At 47.9% G+C, this 18,732-nt stretch overlaps 3 protein-coding genes across 6 annotated transcripts in view; 2 read left to right on the forward strand and 1 right to left on the reverse strand.

Annotated features, from left to right (window-relative positions):
• atp13a2 (ATPase cation transporting 13A2) overlaps nt 1-942 on the forward strand; it is a 48,512-nt gene extending 47,570 nt beyond the window's left edge. The window contains exon 29 of the mRNA XM_062965637.1: nt 622-942. Coding sequence (XP_062821707.1) covers nt 622-807 — 186 coding nt within the window. The 3' untranslated portion in view covers nt 808-942. The remainder of the gene's footprint in view (nt 1-621) is intronic.
• Nucleotides 943-3,891: 2,949 nt separating this feature from the next.
• mfap2 (microfibril associated protein 2) lies at nt 3,892-13,899 on the forward strand. The gene is made up of 9 exons (XM_062965657.1): nt 3,892-4,016; nt 6,822-6,889; nt 7,004-7,078; nt 7,551-7,586; nt 7,685-7,771; nt 9,287-9,325; nt 9,482-9,569; nt 11,231-11,304; nt 13,616-13,899. The coding sequence occupies exons 2-9, from the start codon at nt 6,847-6,849 to the stop codon at nt 13,717-13,719; spliced, it is 546 nt and encodes a 181-aa protein (XP_062821727.1). The 5' UTR covers nt 3,892-4,016; nt 6,822-6,846; the 3' UTR covers nt 13,720-13,899.
• An 84-nt stretch (nt 13,900-13,983) lies between these two features.
• Nucleotides 13,984-18,732, reverse strand: part of crocc (ciliary rootlet coiled-coil, rootletin) — a 55,066-nt gene continuing 50,317 nt past the window's right edge. For all 4 annotated transcript variants that reach the window (XM_062965634.1, XM_062965631.1, XM_062965635.1 and 1 more), the window contains 4 exons: nt 17,329-17,529; nt 17,110-17,241; nt 16,871-16,948; nt 13,984-15,940 (listed from right to left, as the gene is read on the reverse strand). In XM_062965634.1, coding sequence (XP_062821704.1) covers nt 15,857-15,940; nt 16,871-16,948; nt 17,110-17,241; nt 17,329-17,529 — 495 coding nt within the window. In that variant the 3' untranslated portion in view covers nt 13,984-15,856. The remainder of the gene's footprint in view (nt 15,941-16,870; nt 16,949-17,109; nt 17,242-17,328; nt 17,530-18,732) is intronic.

Raw genomic sequence — 18,732 nt, forward strand, 5'->3', positions numbered from 1 at the left:
TATTATTATTATTATTATTATTATTATTATTATTATTATTACTATTAAGCTGAGGCTGGATGGCCATCTGTCAGGAGGGCTTTGATGATGCTCCTTTCCTGGCAGAAGGGGGGCTGGGCTGGATGGCCTTTGGAGGTCTCTCCCAACTCCAGGATTCTATTATTATTATTATTATTATTATTATTATTATTATTATTATTACTATTAAGCTGAGGCTGGATGGCCATCTGTCAGGAGGGCTTTGATGGTGCTCTTCTTTCCTGGAAGAAGGGGGGGCTGGACTGGATGGCCTTTGGAGGCCTCTTCCATTTCTGGGATTCTATTATTATTATTATTATTATTGTTGTTATCATTATATTATTATTTTATTATTCTTTGTCGTCATTATATTATTATTATTAAGTCGAGGCTGGATGGCCATCTATCAGAAGGACTTTGATGGTGCTCCTTTCCTGGCAGAAGGGGGGCTGGACTGGATAGCCTTTGGAGGCCCCTCCCAACTCTAGGATTCTGTTGTTCTTGTTGTTGTTAAGCCGAGGCTGGATGGCCATCTGCCAGGAGGGCTTTGATGGTGCTCTTCTTCCTTCCACCCCCAAGGCCTTGATATTCTCTCTCTTCCAGACCGGCCTGGACTTCGGCCTGCTCACCGGCCTGCGCTCTCGGCTGCGTCCCAAGAAGGCTCCCCGGAAGCTCTTCAAGCGGCTGGAGAGGGAGATGCGCCAGGATTCGTCCCCGTGGCCCCCGCTGGACCGGCCCCTCTTCGCCCGCAGCATCGCCAGCAGCAGGGTCTCCATCGCGGGCAGATGACCCTGGCCCTTTGGACCCCCACTTACGTCCTTCTCCCGGACGGCCGAGCCTCAGCCTGCGGGCAGACCGAGGCTGGACGGCCCTTCCGGATCCCAAGCCTGAGATTTGCACTGCGAGGAGCCCGGTTCTGCAGAGACCTTTCTCCAGGATAGGCCTCCTCTTTCCTTCTTTCTTTCTTTCTTTCTTTCTTTCTTTCTTTCTTCTTTCTTTCTTTCCTTCTTTCCTTTGCCAAATAAACGTCCTGCGAGTGTGATAGCCCAGTCAATGTGATTTTAGAGGTGCGTGATTAAACAGATTCTATTTTCCGCCGAGCCTCCGTCTTCCTTATTTTCTCAAGAGCGGTTTGTGTCCTGGAAACCCCCATGGCGAGGAGTCTTCCTTCTCCTCTTGCAAGGCAGGAAGACCTCTCACGATGGAAGGAACACTCCCTTCCTTCGATTGCCATGACCCTGATTGTGATGACCACTGGATAGCAATGACTGTCGGATTGCAGTGAGCATTGGATTGCAAAGACCAGATTGCCATGACCACCAAATGATAATCTTCACCTGCATCCACCTCCACTGAGGTCTCATACAAACAGGCATCCACCTCCATTGAGGTGTAAAGCAGACATAGATCCATCTTCACTGAGGTGTAAAGCAGACTGACTACAAAACGGAGTCCTGTGTCTGAACATGCTCAGTACAATCACATGTCTATAACCCTCCCACACACACCGAAGTTTACTTACTTACTTTGGCGATCCCTCGTAGTTTGAGGATGATGGTCCTCCGTCTCCACTATCTTGGGGATGGATCCATAGGTGACCTATTCTGGATCTGCATGTTCTCCCTTCCGCAGTGAGGACATCGGTTTCCAGGTGGATGGCGGTCCCGGTCACTCCTTCCTCTTGGCACGTTTCTCCCTTTCGCCCTCCATTCGTGCCTCTTCGAACTCCGCAGCACTGCTGGTCACAGCTGACCTCCAATTGGAGCGCTCAAGGGCCAGGGCTTCCCAGTTCTCAGTGTCTATGCCACAGTTTTTAAGGTTGGCTTTAAGCCCATCTTTCAATCTCTTTTCCTGCCCACCAACATTACATTTCCCGTTCTTGAGTTCGGAGTAGAGGAGCTGCTTTGAGAGACGGTGATCTTTGGGCATCCGGACAACGTGGCCTTCAGTCCAGAGGAGTTGATGGCGTAGGAGCATCACTTCAATGCTGGTGGTCTTTGCTTCTTCCAGCACACTGACATTTGTCAGTGGCTTGTAGGTCTTCTGAGTGCGCAGACTACGTTGTCATCGGCATATTGGAGTTCTATAACATGTTGTGGTGACCTTGGTTTTGGCTCTTAGTCTGCTGAGGTTAAATCGCTTGCCATCTGTCCAATAGATGATTTGCAATGACCACCACATGGCAATGAGCATGAGAATGTGATGATCATGAGATTGTGATGACAGATTGCGATGACCATCGGATTGTGATGACCGTTGGAGTGCGACAACCATCAAATTGCACTGATCGTCAGATTGTGATGACCATCACATGGCAGTGACCACCAGAATGCAATGACCATCGGATTGTAATGACAGAGTAAAATGACCACCAGAGTTCAATGACTACCGAATTGCAGTGATCATTGGATTGCAAAGAAAGACCAGATTGCGACGACCATCGGATTGCAGTGTCCAGCAGAATGCAATGACAGATTGCAATGACCATCAGATTGTGATGACCATCACATGGCAATGACCACTAGAATGCAATGACCATCAGATTGTAATGACCACCACATTGTGACAACCATCAAATTGCAATGACCATCAGGATGTGATGATCATGAGACTGTGAAGACAGATTGCAGTGACCAGCAAAATGCAATGACCATCAGATTGCAATGAGATTGCAATGACCATCAGATTGTGATGACCACTGGATTGCGATGACTACGAGATTGCAATGACTACTGGATGGCGATGATCATCACATGGCAATGACCATCAGATTGCGATGACTGTGAGGTTGCAATGACCACCAGACTGAGATGACCATTGGATTGCAATGACCATCAAATTGTAATGACCACCAGATTGGGATGACCAGATTGCAATGACCATCGGATTGCGATGACCATCGGATTGCAATGACTACCAGAATGCAATGACCATCAGATTGCAATGGCAGATTGCAATGACGAATAAATTGTGATGACCACTGGATTGCGATGACTACTGGATGGCGATGATCATCACATGGCAATGACCACCAGACTGAGATGACCATTGGATTGCAATGACCACCAGATTGCGATGACTGTGAGATTGCAACGACAGGTTGCAATGACCACCAGACTGAGATGACCATTGGATTGCAGTGACCACCAGATTGCGATGACTGTGAGATTGCAACGACAGGTTGCAATGACCACCAGACTGAGATGACCATTGGATTGCAGTGACCACCAGATTGCGATGACTGTGAGATTGCAATGACAGGTTGCAATGACCAGCAGACTGAGATGACCATTGGATTGCAGTGACCACCAGATTGCGATGACTGTGAGATTGCAACGACAGGTTGCAATGACCACCAGACTGAGATGACCATTGGATTGCAGTGACCACCAGATTGCGATGACTGTGAGATTGCAATGACAGGTTGCAATGACCAGCAGACTGAGATGACCATTGGATTGCAGTGACCACCAGATTGCGATGACTGTGAGATTGCAACGACAGGTTGCAATGACCACCAGACTGAGATGACCATTGGATTGCAGTGACCACCAGATTGCGATGACTGTGAGATTGCAACGACAGGTTGCAATGACCACCAGACTGAGATGACCATTGGATTGCAGTGACCACCAGATTGCGATGACTGTGAGATTGCAACGACAGGTTGCAATGACCAGCAGACTGAGATGACCATTGGATTGCAGTGACCACTAGGATGCCACGACCGCCGTATTGGGACAACCATCGGCTTGCAGTGACCACCAGGTTGTAATGACCATGGGAATGCGATGACCATGGCCTTGCTCTGCCGGCGGGAGTGGGCGGGAGGCGTTAGGACCCAGGCAGCGCCCCTCCCTCCTTCCCCGGCCCCCCTCGCCCCCCCCCCCCCCCCCAGCCAGGCTCCTCTCCCCTCTTTGCAAACCAGGCAGAAGAGGTCCAGCCGGCTTTGGGCGCAGAGCAACAGAGAGAGAGAGAGAGAGAGAGACTCCGGACCGGTCAGTAACAATGGGTGGGTGGGGGCAAATGTAATGCCATGGGGGGCCCAGGAAGGGAGGGGGGACATGTATCCAAATAACTAGAGAAACATTTCCTAAAGCTCCAGCTTTGGTGGGAAGTGACCTGAAGCTCCTCACAATGGAGGAGAGTGAGTGAGAGAGTGAGTGAGTGGGAGAGTGCCTTTGTGTCCGAGCACATTCCTTAGCCTGGCAGCAACAGCTCCATTGCCTTTGCTGGGCTTCTAAGCCTCTCTCTCCCTTTGCTTTTCCTGGAATTTGGGTGAAGGGAGGAAGAGGGGGGCTTGGAAGTTGACTCTGTGGAAGCCATTAAAGGGGGAGGAGGAGGAGGAGGAGGAGGAGAGGCTGCCTTTTGTTCTCTCCTTGCATCCACTCCTCCTTTGCAAGAGTGCCCTGATTGCTCCCAGATGTGCCCGCCTGGCCCCAACATCTGGTTTCTCTAAAGCCTCCTCCTCGAGCCCCCTCCCCATGGGTTTGGCAAAGGAATCTCACCACAGACCCCACTCAAGGGAGTCAGAGAGTCAGAAGAGACCTCTGCTTAATACTACTGCTACTACTACTACTAAACATGCCCTGGCAGAATATGTAAAGCAAAGTGAAGAACCTGCTTTGTTTGAAGTCAAAAAATCAGAAACTCCTCAAAGCACAGCAGACAAATAACCAGTACAAGAAAACTGCACTACAAACTAGAACTGTTTCGATCAGACCAAAGACGGTTCTACCAGAGTCCGAACCAAACAACAGACACAGTAACCCTAAAGCCAGAGAAATCTCACCACAGACCCCACTCAAGGGAGTCAGAGAGTCAGAAGAGACCTCTGCTTAATACTACTACTACTACTACTAATAATAATAATAATAATAATAAACATGCCCTGGCAGAATATGTAAAGCAAAGTGAAGAACCTGCTTTGTTTGAAGTCAAAAAATCAGAAACTCCTCAAAGCACAGCAGACAAAAAACCAGTACAAGAAAACCGCACTACAAACTAGAGCTGTTTCAATCAGACCAAAGACGGTTCTACCAGAGTCTGAACCAAACAACAGACACAGTAACCCTAAAGCCGGAGAAAACTGCAACAACAAAGTTCTGGAAAGAACTTTGGGAAAATAATAAGAACTACAACAAGAACGCTGGGTGGATCAAGGATTTTGAAGGAAAATTCTCACAGAACAAAAATTCTCAAAAGCAAGCTCAATGGAGGCAACACCATCAAGGCCATAAACACCTGGGCCACAGCTGTCATAAGATATACTGCTGGCAACATAAACTGGACACAGATGGAACTGGACAATTTGGACAGAAAAACAAGAAAACTCATGACCATTCATCATTCCCTGCACCCTCGCAGTGATGTTGACCGGCTATATCTGCCTAGAAGATCAGGGGGCAGAGGACTCTTACAAGTCAAACAAGCAGTCAAAGAACATGCCCTGGCAGAAGATGTAAAGCAAAGTGAAGAACCTGCTTTGATTGAAGTCAAAAATCAGAAACTCCTCAAAGCACAGCAGACAAAGAAGCAGTACAAGAAAATTGCACTACAAACTAGAGCTGACAGCTGGCACAACAAAACACTGCATGGAAAGTTCCTTGACAAAATTGGAGGAAAAGCTGACAAGGAGAAGACCTGGCTCTGGCTCACAAATGGGACCCTGAAGAAGGAGACAGAAGGCCTGATCCTTGCAGCCCAGGAGCAAGACATCAGGACAAAGGCCATTCAGGCCAAGATCGAAAAATCAGCTGATGACCCAAAATGCAGACTGTGCAAGGAAACTGACGAAACCCTGGATCATATCCTCAGCTGCTGTAAGAAAATTGCACAGACAGACTACAAACAGAGGCACAACTATGTGGCCCAAATGATTCATTGGAACTTATGCCTCAAGTCCCACCTCCCAGCAGCAAAGAACTGGTGGGATCCCAAACCTGCAAAAGTATTGGAAAATGAGCACGCAAAGATACTGTAGGACTTCCGAATCCAGACTGACAAAGTTCTGGAACACAACACACCAGACATCACAGTTGTGGAAAAGAAAAAGGTTTGGATCATTGATGTCGCCATCCCAGGTGACAGTCGCATTGACGAAAAACAACAGGAAAAACTCAGCCGCTCTCAGGACCTCAAGATTGAACTGCAAAGACTCTGACAGAAACCAGTACAGGTGGTCCCGGTGGTGATGGGCACACCAAAAGATCTCAGCCGGCATTTGGAAACAATAGACATTGACAAAATCACGATCTGCCAACTGCAAAAGGCCACCTGACTGACATCTGCACACATCATCCGAAAATACATCACACAGTCCTAGACACTTGGGAAGAGTTCGACTTGTGATTTTGTGATACGAAATCCAGCATGTCTATCTTGTTTGCTGTGTCATACAACAACAACAACAACAACAATAATAATACTATCATGATTATAATAATAATACTAGAATCCTAGAGTTGGGACAGACCTCCAAAGGCCATCCAGTCCAGCCCCCTTTCCAGGTAGGAAAAGCTCAATTAAAGCCCTCCAGACAGATGGCCACCTGACCTCTGTTTAATAATAATAATGATAATAATAATAATACTAGCTTTGGCCCACTAACTCTAGCAGGCTTTGGCCGACTCACACTCGGCCCGCTCAATTTCCTCAGGGTGCCGCTAGCTTATCTAACCCTTTGAGTGCTTGACTCACATTGTTTTTGTAATTAAAAATACCTAGTTAATTTTAAATATTTCTGACCTGAATGCCCTGGGGGTCCCTTCCCTGCCAATGGCCCTGCTCTGCCTCCTGACCAGGTGGCGCACTCGCACTCGCTTCCTGATGAGAATGAAGACCGTGTCCCTCGTCCTGCTCTGCCTCCCAGGTGAGTATGACCTCCCAGGTGAGTGGCCGGGAAGTGGGGGGGAGAGGAGGAGTCCCAAGGCCCCCCGGAGCCTCCCTCTGTGTCTTTCTTCTCTCCGTCCGTGTCTCTCCGCAGCCCTCCTGGCCCAGGGGCAGTACGACATCGAGGACCCGGCCTACCATGACACCCCCTACGCCCCCTACGAAATAGGTGAGCCTCCCATGCCTAGAAGTCAGCCCTTTGAACAAATTAGTGTAATGGCACACAGGTTACTCGGCTGTTAGACTGAAGAACCTATGTCTTTGGATGGCCCAAGGACAAAGACAGGCCGCTACGAAGATATAATTGTAATTGAGAGGCTGGAGCCTCCGGTGGCGTAGTGGACTAAAAGCCTCGTGACTTGAAGGTTGGGTTGCTGACCAGGTTCGAATCCCACCCGGGGAGAGCGCGGACGAGCTCCCTCTGTCAGCTCCAGCTCCAGCCTAGGCTTTTATCCCCTAGGCCACCGGAGGCTGTAAAGCAGAACTGACTACAAAACGGAGTCCTGAGCCTGAACATGCTCAGTACAATCTCATGTCAGTAACCCTCCCACACTCACCGAAGAGGTGCAGCCAAACTGGCCAATCAACATATACACACACACAAATGAACATACGCTTCTTTTCTGCCCTTGGTTTTCTAGAGAGCCAGGACTACTACGACTACGCCGCCGGCAACGGTGAGTGGCCACCCCGCCCGCCCGCCCGTCCATCCGCCCGCCCGTCCTCGTTGTGGAGGGAGGGCGGAGGAGCTGAGCGGAGCCCCCTTGCCTTGCAGACCTCTCCCCACAGACCCCCCAGGAGCAGCACCAGTTCCAGTCCCAGCAGCAGAACCAGCAGGAGGTCATCCCCGCCCCCACCCACGGTCAGCACCCCACTCGCCCTCCTTCCCTTCACTCTTTCTTCTCCCCTTGCCCTTCCTCCCACATCTTCCCCTTCCTTCCTTCCTTCCTTCCTTCCTTCCTTCCTTCCTTCCTTCCTTCCTTCCTTCCTTCCGTGCTGCTTCCCTTCTTTCCTTTCCCTTCCCTCCTCGCTTCCTTCACCTTCATTCCTCCCCTTCCCTCTTTCCTTCTTTCTTCCCTTCCTTCTTTCCTTTCCCTTTTATCCTTCCTCTTCTTCCCCTTCCATCCTCCCTTCCCGTCTTTCCTCCCTCTCCTTCCTTCTTCCCTCTTGTCTTTCTCTTTCCTTCCTCTTTCTCCTTTCCTTCCTTCTTCCCTCCCCTCCTGTCTTTCTCTTTCCTTCCTCCCCCTTCCTTCTTCCCTTCCCTCTTTCCTTTCCTCCTTCTCCTTCCTTCTTTCCTTCCCTCCCGTCTCTTTCCTTCCTCCTTCCCTTCCTTTTTTCTTTCCTTCCTTCCTCCCCTTCCTTCTTTCCTTTGCCTTTTATCCTCCTTCTCCTTCCTTCTTTCCTTCCCTCCCATCTTTCTTTCTTTCCTTCCTCTCCTCTTTCCTTTCCTTCCTCCCCTTCCTTCTTTCCTTTCCCTTTTATCCTTCCTCTCCTTCCTTCTTCCCTTCCATCCTCCCTTCTCTCTCTCCTTTCTTCTTTCCTTCCCTCCCATTTTCCTTTCTTTCCTTCCTCTCCTCCCCTCTTCCCTTCCTTCTTTCCTTTTCCTTTTATCCTTCCTCTCCTTCCCTTCTTCCATCCTCCTTTCCCTTCTTTCCTCCCTCTCCTTCCTTCTTCCCTCTTGTCTTTCTCTTTCCTTCCTCTTTCTCCTTTCCTTCCTTCTTCCCTTCCCTCCCGTCTTTCTTTCCTTCCTCCTTCCCTTCCCTCTTTCCTTCTTTCTTTCCTTCCTTTCCTTCTTCCCTTCCTTCTTTCTTTTCCCTTTTATCCTTCCTCTCCTTCCCTTCTTCCCCTTCCATCGTCCCTTCCCTTCTTTCCTCCCTCTCCTTCCTTCTTCCCTCTTGTCTTTCTCTTTCCTTCCTCTTTCTCCTTTCCTTCCTTCTTCCCTTCCCTCCCGTCTTTCTTTCCTTCCTCCTTCCCTTCCCTCTTTCCTTCTTTCTTTCCTTCCTTTCCTTCTTCCCTTCCTTCTTTCTTTTCCCTTTTATCCTTCCTCTCCTTCCCTTCTTCCCCTTCCATCGTCCCTTCCCTTCTTTCCTCCCTCTCCTTCCTTCTTCCCTCATGTCTTTCTCTTTCCTTCCTCTTTCTCCTTTCCTTCCTGTCCTTCCTTTCCCTCTTTCCTTCCTTCCTTCTTTCCTTTTATCCTTCCTCTCCTTCCCTTCTTCCCCTTCCATCCTCCCTTCCCTCTTTCCTTCCTTCCTTCCTTCCTTTTATCCTTCCTCTCCTTCCTCCTTTTCCTTCCCTTCCTTCCCTGTCCTGGGGGGCTAATTCTGGGACATTTCCTAGTTCTCTCTCACGGGTCTTTCTTTCTTCCTCCTTCTGCCAGATGTTGCCGAGACGGAGCCCACGGAGCCCGGACCTTTGGGTAGGTGCCCATGCGTGCCACGGGTGCAGGGAGGCCCCGGGGGTGGGGGTCCGTGGGGGTCTCTCTCGGGGAATCCCTCTCCTTCCTTCCTTCCTTCCTTCCTTCCTTCCTTCCTTCCTTCCTTCCTTCCTTCCTTCCTTCCTTCCTTCCTTCCAGACTGCCAGGAGGAGCAGTACCCTTGCACCCGGCTCTACTCGGTCCACAAGCCCTGCAAGCAATGCCTGAACGAGATCTGCTTCTACAGGTGAGTCTCCGGGTCGGGAGAAATGGAAAAGCACAACCCGGTCTGGCCATTTTCCAGAAGCATTCTCTCCTGACGTTTCGCCCAACGTCTCCGACGTTTCATTCCAACGTCGTAAATTAGTTAAATTAGCCTCCCCATTTCACAAGTGGTACCTTATTTCCTACTTGATAGATGCAACTATCTTTCGGGTTGCTAGGTCAGCAACGAGCAGGGGCTATTTTTGTTCTTATTAATTGACGGGTGCTCACCTCGAACTCATGACCTCATGGTCAGAGTGATTTATTGCACCAGGCTGCTCACCAGCCTGCGCCACAGCCCGGCCTAATAATAATAATAATAATAATAATAATAATAATAATAATAATAATAGTAATAGAATCCTAGAGTTGGAAGAGAGCCAGGGGCCATTCAGCCTCTGCTTAATAATAATAATAATCATCATCATCATCATTCACTGCACCCTCTCAGTGATGTTGACCGGCTATATCTGCCTAGAAGATCAGGGGGCAGAGGACTCTTACAAGTCAAACAAGCCGTCAAAGAAGAAGAACATGCCCTGGCAGAATATGGAAAGCAAAGTGAAGAACCTGCTCTGATTGAAGTAAAAAACCAGAAACTCCTCAAAGCACAGCAGACAAAGAATCAGTACAAGAAAACCGCACTACAAACTAGAGCTGACAGCTGGCACCACAAAACCTTGCATGGAAAGTTCCGTGCCAAAAGATCTCAGCCGGCGTTTAGAAACAATAGACATTGACAAAATCACAATCTGCCAACTGCAAAAGGCCACCCGACTGGGATCTGCTGTGTCATACAATAAAATAATAATAATAATAATAATAATAATAATACACCACACAGTCCTAGACGCTTGGGAAGTGTTCGACTTGTGATTTTGTGATACGAAATCCAGCATATCTATCTTGTTTGCTGTGTCATAATAATAATAATAATAATAATAATAATAATAATAATAATAATACACCACACAGTCCTAGACGCTTGGGAAGTGTTCGACTTGTGATTTTGTGATACGAAATCCAGCATATCTATCGTGTTTGCTGTGTCATAATAATAATAATAATAATAATAATAATACATCACACAGTCCTAGACACTTGGGAAGTGTTCGACTTGTGATTTTGTGATACGAAATCCAGCATATCTATCTAGTTTGCTGTGTCATAATAATAATAATAATAATAATAATAATAATAATAATAATAATAATAATACATCACACAGTCCTAGACACTTGGGAAGTGTTCGACTTGTGATTTTGAAATCCAGCATATCTATCGTGTTTGCTGTGTCATAATAAAATAATAATAATAGAATCCTAGAGTTAGAAGAGACCTCAAAGAGAGCCAATCCAGCTCTCGTATCAGTCAGGAAAAGCACAGTCTGATCCCTCCTAACAGATGGCCATCAAGCCCTAGCATAATAATAATAATAATAATAATAATAATAATAATAATAATAATAATAATAACAACAACCTGATGATGCCAGGCAGGAAAAGCACAATCAAAGCATCCATGCTAGATGGCCATCCAGCCTCCGTTTAAATGCCTGCAAGGAAGGAGCTTCCACCAGCCCCCGAGGCAGGGAGTTCCACTGCTGAACAGCTCTTAGAGTCGGGAAATGTTTCCTCCCTCCAGTCTCCGCAGGGTTTACGTGATCAACAAGGAGATTTGCGTCCGCACGGTCTGTGCCCACGAGGAGCTCCTCAGAGGTAAGTAAGCCTTGGCCTTCCGCTTCCCTGAGAGACACTGCAATAGTATTAATATATAACTTACCATTATATTATATTATATTATATTATATTATATTATATTGTACTATATAAAATATAAATCCTATGACATTATTAATATTTTATAATATATTAGTACCCTATTATTATTAAAAGAATACATAAGCACATTTACATTGAAGAAAATGAGAATAATGATTTGATTAGAGTTGGACAGTCTTATCTTAAATTAGAGTTTTATGTAAATATTCAAAAACATTTAACCTACTGATGCCTCAATTAATGTAATTTTATTGGTATCTGTTTTTATTTCTGAAATTTCCCACCCTCGGCTTATACGGGAGTCAATGTTTTCCCTGTTTTTTTTTTTTGTGGTAAAATTAGGTGCCTCGGCTTATATTCAGGTCGGCTTATACTCGAGTATATACAGTAAATATTCGTATTATTTCATTACAATGTTATTATTTCTAATGCTATTATATTGTACTATATTACTATACCACATTATATTGCACTAGTTCAGAAGTTGTAGTATAGATCTATATATATAAAAGAGTGATGGCATCACGGCGACCTACAAAACAACAAAACTACAGGCCCTCCAACCTCGAAATTTGACAACACAACCCATCATCCGCGGCTCTAGATTGATACAACAAAAAGAAAAGAAAAATAAAGTCCTAATTAGAGGGAAAGGAATCATTGTTTTTATCCAATTGCTGCCAGTTAGAAGGCTAATCTCTGCCCACTTGGTCTCTTAGCAACCCACTCAGCCCAGGGGACAGGCACAGTTAGGCCTCTTTCACACTGCCTATAAAATACAGATTATCAGATTTTAACTGGATTATATGGCAGTGTAGACTCAAGGCCCTTCCACACAGCTATATTACCCATTTATAATCTTACTAGCTGTGCCTGGCCACGTGTTGCTGTGGCGTTGTCTGGTGGTGTTGGTGAGAACTTGTTGAGGTAGTGGTGGTATTGAATGTCTGTTCTAGGGTCAATGTCCCTGTGTAGTAGTGTGCAGTTTTTATACATTGTCCATGTGTTGTGAATGCTTGGATTGTGTCCTGCTGCATAGTAGAAAGGGTTGGGCTGGATGGCCCTGAGGGGTCTCTGCAAACTCTTGGATTCTATGCTTCTATTGTTGTTGTTGTTGTTATCTTCATCATCATTATTATGTAGAGGCTGGATGGCCATCTGTCAGGAGTGCTTGGATTGTGTCCTCCTGCATGGTAGAAGGAATACCACCACTACCTCAACAATTTTTCACCAACACCACCAGACAATGCCACAGCAACGCGTGGCCGGGCACAGCTCGTATATATATATCTATATATATAAAAGAGTGATGGCATCACGGCAATTCACAAAACAACAAAACTACAGGCCCCCCAACCTCAAAATTTGACAACACAACCCATCATCCACGCCTCAAGGTTGATACAACAAAAAGAAAAGAAAAATGAAGTCCTAATTAGAGACAGAGGAATAATTTTTTTTATCCAATTGCTGCCAGTTTAGAGGGCTAATCTCTGCCCACTTGGTTGCCTAGCAACCAAGGGACAGCCAGGTTTCAGTTAGGGGACAGGCAGATTTAGGCCTCACTTAGGCTTCTTCCACAGATTATCTAATTTGCACTGGATTATATGGCAGTGTAGACTCAAGGCCCTTCCACACAGCTGTATAACCCATTTATAATCTTATATTATCTGCTTTCAACTGGATTATCTTGACTCCACACTGCCATATAATCCACTTCAGTGTGCATTTTATACAGCCGTGTACAAGGGGCCTCATATAATCCAGTTCTAAGCAGATGATATAAGATTATAAATATACAATAGAGTCTCACTCATCCAACATAAACAGGCCGGCAGAACGTTGGATAAGTGAATATGTTGGATAAGAAGAAGGGATTCAGGAAAAGCTGATTAAACATCAAATTAGGTCATCATTATACAAATTAAGCACCAAACATCATGTTATACAACACATTTGACAGAAAAAGTAGTTCCATCTGCAGCAATACTATGTAGTAATTACTGTATTTACAAATTTACCATCAAAATATCACAATGAATTAAAAACCTTGACCCTTGACCTTAACTACCACCAATTCCTCAATACTTTATTTCCCATACCACCAGACTTTGCCACAGCAACGCGTGGCCGGGCACAGCTAGTCTATATGTAGATTAGTATTATTACATTACAGTGTTATTGTTATCAAATGCTATGTCGTTGCTTCTCGTTGAAACTGAATTCCCGTCCCTTCCTCCCTTTGCAGCGGACCTTTGCCGCGACAAGTTCTCCAAGTGTGGGGTGCTGGCCACGAGTGGCCTGTGCCAGACCGTGGGCCTCTCTTGCGCCCGGAGCTGCGGCGGGTGCTGAACCCCTTCGATGCCAAAGGAAGCGGCTAAAGGACCCCCGGATCGGTTCACGGCCCCCCTCGCGTTTTGTATCCCTCGGCACGAGTTCTTTGTTACGAGCCCCGAGCGGCGGGTTCGACTCGCCGACACCCTTTTTTGTATGAGCGACTGCCCCTACCATTAAAACGAGAACAAGTGTCCAGACTGGTTGTGAAGCTAAACCGTTCCAACGGAAACCTGGGAGGTTTTGTGGGAAGGAGGAGGAAGAGGAGGAAGACCAAGCGAGTGGGACAAGACAGCTTTTATTCCCATCCTTACAAAAATAACTTCCCCCTAGTTTACCCTGATTAGTGGTTTACATTATAGAAAAACCCTAGAGAAATATATTAGTGTCTATACCAAGCATGGGCAAACTTGGGCCCTCCTGGTGTTTTGGACTCCAACTCCCACAATTCCTAACAGCCGGTAGGCTGTTAGGAATTGTGGGAGTTGGAGTCCAAAACACCAGGAGGGCCCAAGTTTGCCTATTCGTGATCTGGAGTCAGGGACGGCTCAACCGGTAAGCGAACTATGCAAATGCGGAAGGTCTACATGTTTACAAAATTTGGTCACAGAGACGAAAGAAACAGTGCAAGGAAGGACCCGGTTGAAGGAACTTACCCCTTCGTTATTATTATTATTATTATTATTATTATTATTATTATTATTATTATTATTATTATTTGGGGGCCACTTCACCCCAAAAGGTGTGTGCCTCATTCCCTTTCCAAATGAGACAGGGCTCTTATGGGGTCCAAAGCTACCATCGTTATTATGATTATTGTAGTTATTTAATAATAATAATAATAATAATAATAATAATAACAACAACAACATTATTTTTGTACCACACCTCCATCTCCCCGACCAAGCCCAGCAACAACATACCCTGTTTCCCCGAAAATAAGACATCCCCAAAAAATAAGACCTAGTAGAGGTTTTGCTGAATTGCTAAATATAAGGCCTGCCCCAAAAGTAAGACCTAGCAAAGTTTTTGTTTGGAAATAATGGTAATAACAAGAAATTCTTGATAGGATTCACAGTTTGTCTGGTTCTGCTGGTTTGTGATGACAACTACTGTGCAGTATATAATAAATGTTCATTTTTTAGTTCAACAATAAATGTAAATTCTTCTTCATGGAAAAATAAGACATCCCCTGAAAATAAGACCTAGCACATCTCTGGGAGCAAAAATTAATATAAGACACTGTCTTATTTTCGGGGAAACATGGTAGGTTAAAAACACATTATTAATATGTTTGGGATGCTGTGAGATTTCCGGGCTTGTCTATCCATGTCCCAGAAGCATTCTCTCCTGACGCTTTGCCCACATCTATGGCAGGCTGGAAATCGGCAGGTGAGGTTGATATATATATATATATATATCCCTGTGGAATAATGTCCAGGGTGGGAGGACAGTATGAATGTTGCCATTGGCCACCTTGGGTAGCACTGAACAGCCTTGCAGCTTCAAAGCCTGGCTGCTTCCTGCCTCGGGGAACCACTGACCGCAGAGGGAAGCTGAGGAAGAAACACAACCTATAAACTTTCTACAGAGTTTTTTCTCCCACCCTGGACATTATTGCACAGGTATATGAACCCCACTGGCCTCGTTTCCAACAGACCTCACAAACCTCCGAGGATGCCTGCCATAGGTGTGGGTGAAACGTCAGGAGAGAATGCTTCTGGAACATGGCCTTACAGCCCAGAGAACTCACAGCAACCCAGTGATTCCGGCCACAACAGCCTTCGACAACACATTATTATGCTTATTTATATCCCGCTTTTCCTCTCCACACGGAGACTCAAAGCGGCTCACAACTAAAAGCATGGTTGTATCTATCTATCTAACTCAAAATATACAAATATGCAGGTATCAAAACAGTATTAAACATTATTAAAAGCATATAAAATCACAGCAAGCCCATTTACACTGCCCTAGGATGCAGTTTGCATTTACCAATTAGGAAATGACATTCAGAACCCAGGGACATGTAATCCTAGTGTTATGAGTCTACACTGCCATACAACCCTGTCCGATCTGCATTATAACCAGTGTAGGCAGGGCCCTTCTGGTCCTATAGAAACCCGGAAGAGCTCCGGTGCCGCCTTCGGAAGGACTACTTCCCGGAGAGGATGGTGGCGGGCGGTGGGAAGAAGCCCTTCCTGGTCTCCCGCTGGAGCTGCTCCTTCAGGAGGGAGATCTGTGGGGAGAGGAAGCCCTTCAGCACGTGGGCCGTGGGGTCAGGGTCCGGGGGGTTGGGATCTGGGGTCGGGGGGCGGGGTCCGGGATAGGGAGGGGTCCGGGGTGGGGTGGGGTGGGGTCTGGGGTAGGGAGGGGTTGGGATCCAGGGTGGGGTGGGGTGGGATCCGGGGTGGGGGGGTCGGGGTCCAGGGTAGGGAGGGGTCGGGGTCTGAGGGGTGGAGGGGTTGGGGTCCGGGGTGGGGGTGTCAGGGTCCAAGATAGGGAGGGGTCAGGGTCTGGGGTGGGATGGGGTCAGGGGGGGATCCGGGGTGGGGGGAGTTGGGGCCCAGGGTGGGTCCGGGATGGGTCGGGGTCCGGGATAGGGAGGGGTCGGAGTCTGGGGTGGGGGGGGTCCGGGGTTGGGGTGAGTGGTAGGGAGGGGGTCAGAGGGGGTCCGGAGTGGGGTCTGAGGTGGGGGGTAAGGGTCCGGAATAGGGAGGGGTCGGAATCTGGGGTGGGGGGGGGGGGGTCCGGGGTTGGGGTGAGTGGTAGGGAGGGGGTCAGGGGGGTCCGGAGTGGGGTCCGAGGTGGGGGGTAAGGGTCCAGGATAGGGAGGGGTCAGGGTCCAGGGTGGGGTCGGGGTCCAGGGGGGTCCGGGGTGGGGTCTGGGGTGGGGAGGTCGGGGTCTGGGGTGAGGGAGGTTGGAGTCCGGAGTGGGGTCAGGATCCGGGGGGGTCGGGATCCGGGGTGGGTCTGGGGTGGGGTCGGGGTCCGGGGTGGGTCCGGGGTGGGGTGGGGTCGGAGTCCAGGGTGGGGGGGTCCGGGGTGGGGTGGGGGGTCCAGAGTGGGGTCTTGGTCCGGGGTGGGGTGGGGTGGGAGGCCAGGGTGGGATCTGGGTCTGGGGTGGGGGTGCTGGGGTGGAGGGGGGTCCAGTCGGGGGGGGTCTCACCTGCTCCTCCAGGGCCTTGACCCTCTGCCGGTGCCCCCCTCCCTCGCTGGCCTCCAGGGCCGGCTCCGGACGGGGCTCCTGCGAAGGGAGAAAGAGCCTGTGGTCAGTGGGCAGCAAGGAGATGGGCACCAAGGAGGGCTACCTCGGGGTCCCTGTTGGGCAAGTGGGCTTAAAGGCAAGAGACCCTCCCCATTCATGTGCTCCTGGATGGGTGGGGAGGGGGCTCTGGGGGGCTCTACCTCCAGCCTCCGTATCTGCTGCTGCGCGGCCGCCAGCTCTTGCTCTGCTCCGGCCAGGGCCTGCTCCAAGTGGCCCTTCTCTGCCGACAGCCGGACCAAGTCTTCGTGGCTGCGCAGCTTCTCGCGCTCCACCTGCGGGGCCGAGAGAAGGGGCTGCGGTGGGACCCTTCCCCAGGGATGTGCCCCGTCCCCTCCCCGCCCTCGGGTCCCCGCGCGGACCTTGTCGAGGGTCTTCCGCAAGGCCTCCCGGTCCTTCTCCAGGCGCAGGGCCCCGCGCTCGGCCTCGCGCTTCTCGCCCTCCATCAGGGCCAGGGCCCGCTGCAGGGCGCCCATCCGCTCCTGAAACATGCGCCGCTCCTCCTGCGCCCGCTGCAGGCCCCGCAGCGCCACCGCCTCGCCCTCCTGGTGCTGGAGCAGCCGCTGCAAAGGGAGGGCGGCCTTTGAGGGAAACTGAGTCAGGAGCCCCTCGGTTTTAGTCATGCATAACAACAACAACAACAACAGAGACTTGGGCCTAATGTGCATGTGTACTGTGTTGTTATGTACACAATAGTATAATGATAATTGTTAGAAAGGGCCTTGCAACATCTATATATATAAAAGGGTAATGAAATTTCGGCCTAGGACAAAACAACAAAACTACACATCCCAGAAACACTAAGCACAACCCACCATCCTTGCCCCTAGGTTCCAACAATGAAAAGAAAAATAAAGTCCTAATTAGAGGGAGAGGAATCATTGTTTTTATCCAATTGCTGCCAGTTAGAGGACTAATCTCTGCCCACTTGGTCTCCTAGCAACCAACTCAGCCGAGGGGACAGGCAGATTTAGGCCTCACTTAGGCTTCTTCCACAGATTATTTAATTTGCACTGGATTATATGGCAGTGTAGACTCAAGGCCCTTCCACACAGCTATATAACCCATTTAGAATCTTATATTATCTGCTTTGCACTGGATTATCTTGACTCCACACTGCCATATAATCCACTTCAGTGTGCATTTTATACAGCTGTGAAGAAGGGGCCTCATATAATCCAGTTCTAAGCAGATAGTATAAGATTATAAATATAATATGTAATAATTACTGTGATAGAGAATCATAGAATAGTAGAGTTGCAAGAGACCTCATGGGCCATCCAGTCCAACCCCCTGCCAAGAAGCAGGAAACCGCATTCAAAGCGATTAATAATAATACAGAACAATATAATCTCTAAAATCAGGACAGTAAATAAAGAGCAACACTCTGAAAGCATAAGCCACAGCAACGCGTGGCCGGGCAAAGCTAGTATGTATGTGTATATATATATATACCGTGTTTCCCCGAAAATAAGACAGTGTCTTATATTAATTTTTGCTCCCAAAGATGCTCTAGGTCTTATTTTCAGGGGGTGTCTTATTTTTCCATGAAGAAGAATTCACATTTATTGTTGAACAAAAAATGAACATTTATTATATACTGTACAGTAGTTGTCATACTAAACCAGCATAACCAGATAAACTATGAATCCTATCAAGAATTTCTTATTACTACCATTATTTCCATGTACAACACTTTATGGTACGTACATTTATCAATCGTGCATGCTCTGGTGTTCTGTTCGGCTGGCATGCTTCCAAACAAA

This window comes from Anolis carolinensis, unplaced genomic scaffold, assembly GCF_035594765.1.
Source record: "Anolis carolinensis isolate JA03-04 unplaced genomic scaffold, rAnoCar3.1.pri scaffold_15, whole genome shotgun sequence".
Lineage (NCBI taxonomy): Eukaryota > Metazoa > Chordata > Lepidosauria > Squamata > Dactyloidae > Anolis > Anolis carolinensis.

Bases quoted from the DNA above. Each gene is read 5' to 3' on its own strand.
- mfap2 (XM_062965657.1), top strand. From the start codon at position 6,847: ATGAGAATGAAGACCGTGTCCCTCGTCCTGCTCTGCCTCCCAG. The intron at 7,772-9,286 runs GTCAGCACCCCA...TCCTTCTGCCAG, and splicing joins CATCCCCGCCCCCACCCACG to ATGTTGCCGAGACGGAGCCC. The intron at 9,326-9,481 runs GTAGGTGCCCAT...CCTTCCTTCCAG, and splicing joins CACGGAGCCCGGACCTTTGG to ACTGCCAGGAGGAGCAGTAC.